At 44.7% G+C, this 11,416-nt stretch overlaps 1 protein-coding gene across 1 annotated transcript in view; it reads right to left on the bottom strand.

Moving 5' to 3' along the window:
- The window catches only part of TFAP2D (transcription factor AP-2 delta), a 48,900-nt gene extending 40,849 nt beyond the window's left edge, over positions 1–8,051 (bottom strand). Inside the window, exons 1-3 of the mRNA XM_062488411.1 lie at positions 7,446–8,051; positions 5,970–6,467; positions 2,349–2,409 (exon numbers count right to left, since the gene is read on the bottom strand). Of these exons, the coding sequence (XP_062344395.1) occupies positions 2,349–2,409; positions 5,970–6,467; positions 7,446–7,640 (754 nt within the window). The 5' untranslated portion in view covers positions 7,641–8,051. The remainder of the gene's footprint in view (positions 1–2,348; positions 2,410–5,969; positions 6,468–7,445) is intronic.
- Between the last annotated feature and the right edge of the window lie 3,365 nt (positions 8,052–11,416).

Raw genomic sequence — 11,416 nt, forward strand, 5'->3', positions numbered from 1 at the left:
CTTTCTTTCTTTCTTTCTTTCTTTCTTTCTTTCTTTCTTTCTTTCTTTCTTTCTTTCTTTCTTTCTTTCTTTCTTTCTTTCTTTCTCTCTCTCTGTCTTTCTCTCTCTCTTTCTTTCTCTCTTTCTTTCTCTCTTTCTTTCTTTCTTTCTTTCTTTCTTTCTTTCTTTCTTTCTTTCTTTCTTTCTCTCTCTCTCTCTCTCTCTCTTTCTCTCTCTCTCTCTTTCTTTCTCTCTTTCTTTCTCTCTTTCTTTCTCCTTCCTTCCTGGAATCCTTCCTTCCTGGAATCCTTCCTTCCTTCCTGGAATCCTTCCTTCCTTCCTTCTCCTTCTCCCCTTTTCCTCCTGCTACTGCATCTAAAATACTCAAAAGCAAGCTTGTACAAAATATATGTATACATTAGTGACAAAAAGTAAAATAAAAAGTCTGACACGAGATGTTTAAAATATTAGGGAAGCCACTCTCGAGTTAATATATTCTTATTGATCTATAACTAGAGAAGAAGTGTGATTTATTTATACGGGATACTGTATAGCACTTAGGCACAGGATGTTTTGATTACTGGTAACACCTATCGCTTTTTTTGAAGTCGGACAAAATATTTATTATGTATTTTTAATATACATTTGAAACTTATACACTCGCCTTTGATATCTTCCTTGAATATGCCAAGAAACAGATAGCAGTGCAGGAGTAGTTCAGCACTTAAATCAGGGTTCAGAAGACCTTGCATTTTCATGCTGGATTTCTTTTAGTATCAATCTTTAAATGCTCGAATAATTTGATCTCTTTAAAAAGAGAGAGAGAGGGAGAGAGAGGCACCACTGCTATCATCTGCACAGGTAATTGGAGCCTACTTAAGAGAAACTGGAGAGCTGAATAAACCGGAGTTGAGCTGAGCTGAGCTTTGAGCCGCCCTTCAACTGGGAAATGAGAACCGCAGTCAAACACGACAGCACAGACCCCAGCTGATGGGGACTCTGCCTGCCTGTCTTTCAGCTAACGATCTCAGCTTCTCGGAGGTCAGCTCTCGGATCAAACCCGAAAGACTTATTCCTCTTCCTGGGGATAATTATCCTTCTTCTTAGGGATCATTAGAACACGCTGAAATCCGAGAGACAAGGACTTGGGCAGGCGCAGGCTCCTGCAGCACGAGTGGGGCAGGAGTTTTTCAGCCGTGCCCTGTCCCCAGCGGTGCCCAGGGAGGGGACAGCAGGTTTGGAGTCCCCGCCGTGTCCCCGCGTCCCTGTGCCCGAGCTCTCCGGGGCCGGGCGGAGCGGGGCGGCCGATGGGAGCTGTCCCTTCAGCACCACCGCGACAACGCCGCTGTCACCTCCCCGTCCCGCCGCTCCCCACCGGACCCACTCCAGCCTGAGCCCCTGGAGGGACAGAGCCCCAGCAAAGTCCCCTCCTGAGACAGCGGCGTGAGAGCCCGCTCCCCATCCCCTCCCACCACAGGCGTGCGGGACTGGTGTTCCTGCAATAAACAAATTTGTTTCTAAAGTTTGACGAGGGAAGTGATGGCTGAAAGCAGCTCCCTGACACGATAGTATCACGTCACCCAAAATATCTGCTAACTATCTGTTTTCTGGTGTTGGATATAATGGATAGGGGGATAATAGCGCAAGAAAATGAGCATTGTGAGAGGCTGAGTCGCCAGGTGTCCTCTCCCCGACTGCGTTACGTCGGGGAGTCAAAGGATGTGTTTCCTTGTAAGGAAAATGTGTTCTTACGTTAGGCCTTCAGACCAGTGCTGTTCCTCTTCAAGGTAAATGACGGTAATAACAAACTCCCCGGGACATTAAAAATTTCGCAAATTCTGTAGAGATGCGTGTTTAACACGAGTTCCAAACCTCTCTTCTAACTTTGATGTTCGATATTTACACTGACAGATGGTTATCAAATGAAGTGACACTCAAAAGCGAGTTAGTTCCACACTGGTCTATAGCGTTACTGAAAAGCACGTTTCCCAAAACAATTTTTTTCTTTTTTTCTTCCTCACACGAGACCAAACTACCGATTTAACATCCCGGTGCCAGGGAACACGTTTCTCAAACTATCACTGATCATCCCGATTAAACGGGGAATGCTACACCGAGTCAGGAAAGCTCTGAATTTAGTGGCAGTATCCGACAGCTACCGGAGCACATCGTTTGTAAAGTGCAAATGGACTGTGAAATGTGAAGTGCTCTAAGCGAGTTTCAATATACTTCTGACAAACGGCAAATTACCACTTTTTAAGCAGTAAATCCAAACTATTCTAAACAGTGGGGGAGGGAAAGGCAGGGAGAGATGGAGAGGGATGTATGTTTACGAAAACTGATAGACGCAAGTATTTGTAACCTCTTACCTCTTCTTATCACACCTCCTTGCCCGTTGAGTACAAGTCCACACTGGGCCTCCACTGAGCTCTTAAGTAATGAGGGGAAAACAAGGAAAGAAAGGAAAGAAAGAAAGAAATGAGACACAGGAACCCACAGAGAGATCGCACAGCTTTTGCTTTGTTACATGACTCTCCCAGGAACAATAGTTAAGGTGAACTGGAAAAACACAGTTACTCTCAGCGAACCCAAGTGAAATCCCCCATCCATCCTGCCATCTGCCCCTACCCCACCAAACGCAGAACAATTTTCCTTTCATTGCCAATTAAATACGAATTTATCCCGAACTGGCAACTTAGACCGGCAGTTACATGGCAGGATAGACAGAAGAAACAAGTACTTTTGAGAAAAGCGTATTCCCGCTCGACAGTTGCACGCACAAAGCTAAAAATGTACTTTACTGCTTTTGTATGTCTAGCGGTATATCTATATTCGGGCACAGCACTGAATTCACAGATATGATTTGCGACACGCATACACCGACTTTAAAGTGTGGACAGAAGTAGACAAAGAGCACAAACAACAGATGACCTATTGGGCTTTGCCGGCTCCACAGAGTCGTGAGGGTGCAGTAACAATGCGTGTGTCCGCACATAGGTGGGGATGAATATGCATCTGTGTGCGCACACACACAGGCACCCATGTGTGAGCGAGGGGTGAAGAACCATCAAAAAGCCTGCCTAGGGCTTCTGGTGCACGTCCGAAGAGATCTCACTTCTTTATTCTCCTGTTACAAGGCTGATTATTTGGGGATCTTCGCCCTCCTTAATAAATATTTTTATTGGAATGATAAAAGACTTGAAAGGGTTGGGTTTTCTTTGGGTTTTTCCTTATGTTGGGGTTAAAAAAACACAACAAACCAAACCTAAATCTTTGCCCAGTGGAAATGTGTTAAAGACGCATTTTCCTTTACAAACAAACGAGGTATTGGACATGAAAGGGGCCTTTAAGGGTGTTAACCTATTCAACAGCCCGTGAAGAGTTAAGTAAATGCGGAGAGAGTCGGTGCATAATAAAAACCCCACTTTACAAAACAATCTTTACAGTCCTGGCTCTCTCCCCCACTTTCACCATATTGGCGCTGGCCCTGTAAGACCTTCCTTTTCAAGGCCCTTTTTTATTTTAAGTGTTCTGCCTTAAAGTGATTATGAAATCAATATGAAAAAAACTTGGCGACTGAGCATAAATTAAAGCGGTGATGGGAAAAGGTGTGACAGTTTTCTTTGTTGCCCATGGAAAATCTTTTTAGGGCACTGAAAGATGCCACTCCAGCTCCAAGACTGTTTGCATCTGTTAGGCTGACTTAAACCGCCCTCGAAACTATTGGACATTCACTTAAAATTCTGTGCAGGGAAAAGTATATTTACATTTGTTGCATTTGAAATGAGGCATATGCTGATGAACGTTTTAAAAAGAAAGACTAAGGAGAAAGGGGAAGACTGGTTAGACCACAATTTTGGTTTAAAAGTATTTCTGCGCAGTTCTGTTTCTGCTCGCCACCAAAACGCTTCCCTCTACACCCGCAGTGATATTCGCGAAAGTCCAACTTTGTTCTGAATCATCCAAGTCCTAACGACAAATATTAATATTTCCAACTTCTCACCGCTCAGGCTTTTTGATACCTCTGCACACTCCCTCTTGTGTTCGGAAAAATAGAGGGAAGAGGAAAAAAAAAAAAAGAGGTTAAGTACAAAGACCTAAGTATTTTATTTGATAATAACTTGTGATCGAAAAATTAATATTTTCCAAAGGAAAGCTGTTGATTTTCTTCTTCGTTAAATAAATAAAAAGAAACTGTGCCTCTAGCATTTTAACCAACCTTTTTTTTTTTTTCTCTTCTTCTTTTTAAAAGGGAAACATGTTGTTTGGTCGGATGACATTGCATAAATGACCAGTTGAATGGCACTAAGTCGAAAATTGGATAAACTATGGTGCTTTTTTGCCCGGGACTTAGGCATTGTCTGCTGTCTTGCAAACGTTCCTAATCCCCTCTTTTGAAAAATACAAGGCTTTGTGCCTGCCAAAGAAAAAAAATTTGTACAGATACAAAAAAATCAGCAGCAGACGTGGTTATAAAAAGGAGTAAATAGGTTTTAGTTGGGGTTGAGCAGTGAATGGCAGATTTTTTTTTTTTTGAGGGGGGTAACATAAGGAGATCCTTGTGAAAAATGTAAATAAAAAAATGGTCAGAGAGGACAAAATTATGTAGCGAATTTTAGTGGAGAAAACTTAGGTTTAAATAGCTATGTTTCTCTCATCAGAAGCCCAAAATATAACATTATTTATTGGTGGGTTTATTTTCCTCCTAGAAAAAAAAATAAAAGGAAAAAATTATTTTTCCCGGATATAGATAGATTGTTTAGATTCTTTTTTTCTTGCTTTGATTTTAAGGGAAGAAAGCAAACCTTCTTATTTTAAAAAAATTTCGGCTTGATCCTTTTTTCTTTCCTAAGCCTTTGACCGCTACATCTTTTCGGGAAGACCACCGTGGCCAGCTTTGTATGCCAGGGAGCGAGGTGTGGGGGGAAAGTAAGTACAGTAAATACGGTCCCGTTTGTCTCTCCCTGCTGATGGGGAAGCCCTCAGTTCCTCCGCTCGTCGGGGGAAGGAAGGTTTGCTTTTGATTTGGGGCACATTTCAGAGTGGGGGTTAGATACAGGACGGTGTTGTTTGCAATTTTGGAAACCAATTTCTTTTCAGAAACCGACTCAATTTAGCGGAGGTGAATTTTTAGCGCGTGGGAAAGGATTTCTGAGTGGATAAAGCTGAGGTTTTGATGCATATAAATACTTTTTTTTTTCAGATGGGTTTAGGTGGCGGTTAGGGTGGAGTGCATGAATTATTAGATAGATAGACAGATGAATTCAGGTTTATCTGCTTTGTCTCTCACCCTATTAACACCTAGATCGGATATCGCGAGGGATTTTTATAATTCTGGGTTTTTTTTTTCTGACGAACACTTGCTCCCGTTTATGTCTTTCCTCCCTCACACCTCTGCAGGTTTGGCTTTGTAGGTCTGTCGGAAAGCAGATTTATTTCCTGCCCTGCCTTTTTTCTCTTTTCCTACTCCAAGCCTTAAATCATTTGCCTGCTCTGTCGCTGCAAAGTGCTCCTTGCGCCGAAAGGAAGGAAAAGTTTAAGAAAAGCAAGAAGAAGGGTTTGTTGTGGTTTGGTTTGGGTGCTGTGTGAATGGGTAAGGGCTGGCGCACGCACACTCACCCCGAGATCTCCGGGGGACCCCCACGGTCTCAGCCATCGCAGAGACACAACCCACGCGGCAAAGGCAGGCGAGGTTGGTTTTGTTCGATTTGTTTGGCCAAAGAAGACCACTCGTTCGGTTGGTTTTGTTTTTGTGTTTTTTTTGTTTGGTTTTCTTTTTTTTTTTTTTCCCCTCCTCCACATTTTTTTTTTTTCTTGCCGCTGCTAAACTGGAGGGGACGGGCTCTGGATCGCGTTTGGGATGAATCTTCCCTCCTTTGTATGAGCTATTCCGAGCAGAGGAAAATGGGGGTGGGGGTGGGGGTGGGGGGGTGGGGGTGCAGGACAGGGGGAGGGGAAGGTGCCTCGAAAGGAGATCGCATGTTATTTACCTGCAAATCGTCTGCTCCCGAGGCTGCCAGCCCGAGGCTTGGTCCTGGCAGGAGTCTTTGATCTGGATGCATCCCATATTGGGATCCATGGCTCATAAGAGACAGGTCGTGGCGGCGGTAAGCATCTAAGCACCCCAGCTCTCTCCTCTGCTCGTCCAAGCAGGAGGACTTGAGTGCCCGCGCATTGTGCAGGTTGATAAAATCAGTGGGTTCTCCATGGTGGATCTGCTGGTAATACTGCTGGGAGTGGTGGAGAGAGTTCAAGGAGTAAGCGTCGGGGTTGACTGCCGGGTGGCTGTGCTGGAACTCGTAGTGGAAGGACTGGTGGTGCAGTGGGGTGTACTGGTGGTTAGTGGAGAAGTACGGGGAGGCGAACTCGGTGCCCGTGGTAGAGTAAGTGAGAGGAGATGAGGAGGAATAGGCGACGGTCGAGTTGGCCACAGACTCCAGGCATCCAAGCTGCATCAAACGGTAACTGTTTGATCCGTCATGACGTATCTGAAAGGAAGAAGTGAAAAGAAGACCCCAAAACTGGAGGTTTGTCATTGAAAACCCCGGGTACGGTTCTTCCAAGCACGCTGTCCTGCATAGCTTCTCCCCCTGCAGAAGCGTCTAAGCCTGAGAGCAGCAGCCCCAGCAACAAAAGATCCTTTCCTACCTTGGGCTGGTGCCATAAAGGTCTGTTCAAAAAATCATAAACAGCCCAGCCTGCCCTTAATATTGTCAAGCGAAAGGAATCAACATACTGAAATAAAAACTAACTATCTATCTATCTATCTATCTATCTATCTATCTATCTATCTATCTGTCTATCTATCTGTCTATCTATCTATCTATCTATCCATCCATCCATCCATCCATCCATCCATCCATCTATCTATCCACCTCCTGATCACAGCTGTAATATCTGGGGCTGACACAAAAAAAAGTCATCAAACAGAGGAAACTACCGAGAATACACACAAGTCCCGTCCCTATGTTACAGCGTTACACATTGAGAAAGCTTTGCCGCCTGCTTGCCTTTCTTTCTTCCTTCCTTCCTTCCCTTCTTTTTTTTTTTTGAACCCCTATTTTTCTTTCTTTTTAAAATAACGAATCAGATCCAAAATTCCCCCCCTCTTTTCCCTGCGTTTCGAAAGAGAGTCCTGCTTTTTAGCGAGAACTCCCTATTCCTGGCGAGCTGGTGGTGATTTCTCTCCACTTCATTATATTATTAGGGGTATTATTCTGATTTTCGTTCTGGCAACGGTTTTAACGTGGTAATGAGTTGCCCTTGCTGGCGACAGATGTCATAACGAATTTTCTCTCTATACTTCTTTAAGTTATCTCTGAAGCCGGATTATAATTAAACGTAACGGTCCAATATGGATTTTTAAAAAATGGAAACAACCACACAGGCACATACACACACAGATGCACACACACATCCACACACACGCGCGCGCACACACACACACACTCACACACACAAAATACCTCTGCATCGTGGACGAGACCTGGAAAGGTAGTTGACATTTTTTGGTTCTCCGGGAAAAGATAAAAAAAAAAAAAAAAAAAAAAAAGGGAAAAAAAAAAGAGGAAAAAAACCCCAACTCTGGACAAAACTCCCCTCTCCAAATTAAAAAAAAAAAAAAAAAAAAAAAGGAAAAAATTGAAAAATCCAAAGTTCATGTATTTCCCCAATTTTTTTTAGAAAAAATATCTACAGACAGAGAGAATTTGCAATGTATCTGCATAGATCAGATCTCTCGCTTTTCCATGCACCTCCTTAAAAACCTGTAGGAACAAAATTTTCCCTCTGCACAAAAGCTGCTCCCTGGATCAGATTTTGTACTTGCTGGGTATTTCTTTGGCTGATGTCGTAGGTCCCTTGGTAATATAGAAGTTTTGAAAATTAAGCATCAGCACTGAGAACTGGGAGGACAATAGATAGAGGAGCTTCATCCCAGGAGACAAGGAATAAATATTGTATCTTCGCCTAATAAGGAACTGTAGGTTCTTTCAACATTTTTATACATTTTTTCCTCCACTCTTTAGAATGCTTTTTCTTACCCAGGCTAATATGGGAACTAATCTGATCGAAGGGGGCATTTTGTGTACATTTCATTGGGAAGACATAAAGCTAATACATACAAATATTTATTATTAAACCATCCTTTTCAATAGGTAAGTGCTCCTTCCTGTTGATTATACTGCTTTTAAATACTGACCAGAATCTAAGATTGCACATTTGTATGTGTGTCTGTTTAAGTGTATTTTTTTTTCCTAAATGAAAACTATGTGGTTTGTTTTGATTTTTTTTTTTTTTACCCTTTCATTTACATCGAATTTAAGTCCACCCCACACTCCAACCTGCTTTTAAAGCTGCCTAATATGTTATCTTACAGGCTTCTTTAAATAGCATTTTCAAACATAAAACTAGGGTGAGACCACAAACTATCACTGCAGTGACATATGATATTATTGAATTATACATAAAATACATATAGATCTACGGAATTACATCTGTAACAGGCGAAAGAAAAACAAGGAAGTGGACGTAAGAGCTAAAGACCACTGACAGCCGGCTCGACATTTCCAAGTGCCGGTATATTTTGGAGATGGGAACGCACGGAGGCTGCGTAGCCCTGGGTAGCAGAGCTGAAGGGGGTACGTGATTTATTTATTTAGTGACACCGGTCCGAGGAGCTGCCGCTCGGGGGATGAGTCCTGCCTGCCTGCTCGGCGCCCCCCTGTCCCTCTGCCCGCAGGTAGCGGCTCCCCAGCCCCGCAGCGACTGCGGGCTCCGCCCGGGGAGCGCCCGGGGGCGCCGCCCGCTGCCGGCAGAGCTCGGGGTGCCGGGGGGGGACTCGCACACCCTCCGCGAACGTGCCAGACCAAATGGCATTGCCCGCCGGGGAGGCTCTGCTGATGGCTAGCTTCCACCCGAGATAAGCCTGGAGATAGGAGAGGGTGTAACTTGCTTTTAATTGCCATTTAATTTGGGTCGCGTTTAAGCGTTTAAGCCGCGAAGGTGTCTTAATAATAAGCCGGAGGCAAAGAGGCATGTGGCTCCCTGCCTTGCTCTTTCCTCTTTATTTATTTATTTTATTTTTTTTAAGGTCCAGGTTTTGGGAGGGTTTATTGGTATCTGTTCATGCAGGCTAACAGGAGCTGTCACACAGCCCTCCTTTTTTTCCTACAAATGGACAAAGGCACACGACTGGAATGGAAACGCATTGTCTGAGATGGGAAAGTGCGGGTATCCCGGCGGGTGGGGGGGCAGAGGGAACACATCACACCTCTGCAGAGCGCTGCTGGGGACAGAGATGGGCTCCACCCGAGCCCCCCGCCCAGGAGAAGGAAGGAAGGAAGGAAGGAAGGAAGGAAGGAAGGAAGGAAGGAAGGAAGGAAGGAAGGAAGGAAGGAAGGAAGGAAGGAAGGAAGGAAGGAAGGAAGGAAATTGCTTCTTTCTCCTCATTTGGACTTCTTACAGTTCTAATACTGCTAATGAAACACAAAGATTTCTCCTTAATATATAATTGAAAAAAAAATAAATCTTGGATTTTCTCCAAGTTCAGATTTTGTTTTGATCTTCTCAAGATTTTGATACTTGAGAGAACTGAAAAAAGCCAGAGGTCAAAACCCCCCTAATGATGTGAACAAACTTTGCCCTTTCCAACACCCCTTTAGAGTGTGAAGAGTGCAGTGGAATCAGCCTTGAGCAGGGCGGCTTACACCTGACCAAGAAAAGGTTAACACACCATGAACACACCTTTCCGATGGATGGAGAGGCAGGAGAGGCACTCCTTCCCTTCGAGAAGGAAGACAAACATGGTCCCAAACAATCATGGCAGAGCACTCCTCAGCTCTGCTGACTTTTGCACTGTGCCACTTTAGTCCGGAGTCTAGTCAGGAGTCTAAGTTGGTGATTTTTTTTTTTTTTTTTTTTTTTTTTTCAGAAAGGAGGAGAAAAGGTTTCCCTCGACGTGGCCAAGCAAGCCCGGCTTAGTGCACGAACAGGTGACAGACGGCGAGGGGACAGGAGCAGGGCCACCCTGGCAGGGGCAGCGCGGAGCGCACCGAGCCCCCGCCGTGACCGAGGGCGCTCCGGGGAGGCAGCGCTTCCCAGCAAGTCAGCCCACAGAACACTTGTTCTGCTACACACTTATCTCTTCTATTTTCAGGGAACCACGCGTGTGAGAGAGCGATGTGGGGACAGATCCCTTTCTTTTGAATCCCGTGGGTGCGGCGGTGCGGGGGTCACCCCGCTGCGGGTGCGGCGGGGGAGGACGCGCACGGTGCAAGGGCTGGAGCCCGCCCAGCTCGCTGCCCGAGCTGCCAGGAGATCACCCCGCTGCAGGAGATGAGTTTTGCCAGAGATCTGCCCCCGTCCCGACCCCTTCCCCTTCCATCCTCCCTTCCCACGCACACGCAGCTCAGACGAGCGCACCGCCACGCCACCAGCCAGCCCGGAGCCCAACTTCGTTTCAAACAACAACAAAGCCACCAAAATGGTTTTGTTTGGAGGAAAGTTTATAAGAAACCCGGCTTGCCAGATGCACAGTTACTGGTCAGTTCCATCTGTTAGCTTCGTTTACAGACCCTAAAAAAAAAAAAAAATCATATAGACCGTTTGCGCTTTTAACTCCCCCCAATCCAATTAATAACGCGAGTCAAACTGCAAAGCACTTATTAATTGCTCCCAAAGAAAAATCTTTCAGGAAAGTTAATTGGGATCTTTCTGGTTTTCCAACCAGCACTATGAGCAGAGCAGACAGGCTTTGCCTTGAGTTTCATTGTGGTTGAGCATGTTGTTTATCCCCTGCCTAAAGTTTACTTCTACTCCTAACCTGCAGATTTTTTTTTTTTTTTTTTTTTTTTTTTTTTGAGTCTGAAGAAATTCGGACTGGGTTGGGAAGGGTGAGGATTTTGGGGAAAATAACCCGCCAAAACCACAAGAAAATTAAAAGTTCCTCTCTGGGATCATCTCACTTCCCCTGATTCACTGAAGTGTGCAAAGTGTCTGGTGATGCTGCAGGGACACAGTCTGGGCTCGACGTCTGGCTGCTGCATGAGAGCTGCTCTGAGACTCACAGAGCTCTCTCACCTCCTGTTTGTCTTACAAACGTTTCCCAGCATTTAGGAGCCTGAAATTACAATTTTCCCTTTAATTGCTCCATCCGGGCTTAGGTCCTGCATTTTGCTTTTCACCCAATAAGGATTACATTTATTTTTAATTAAATGCCTTCTCTTCCACTGAAAATCACCAAAACTTGGTCTTGGCTGGACGTAAACTTCTGATGACTTTTGCTGGAGTGTCTTGTGTCTGAATGAGACCAGAGCGTAGTTCAAGCCATCACAGGCAGCTGGAGTCAGCAGTACTAGGGTGTTCATCAGCCAGAAAGGGTTTTTTGCTATCCATCCTCTTTGTCCTTTGCAGTTCCTAAAATTTGAGGACTTGGAGT

The sequence above is a fragment of the Cinclus cinclus genome, chromosome 3 (genome assembly GCF_963662255.1).
Source record: "Cinclus cinclus chromosome 3, bCinCin1.1, whole genome shotgun sequence".
Taxonomy (NCBI): Eukaryota; Metazoa; Chordata; class Aves; order Passeriformes; family Cinclidae; genus Cinclus; species Cinclus cinclus.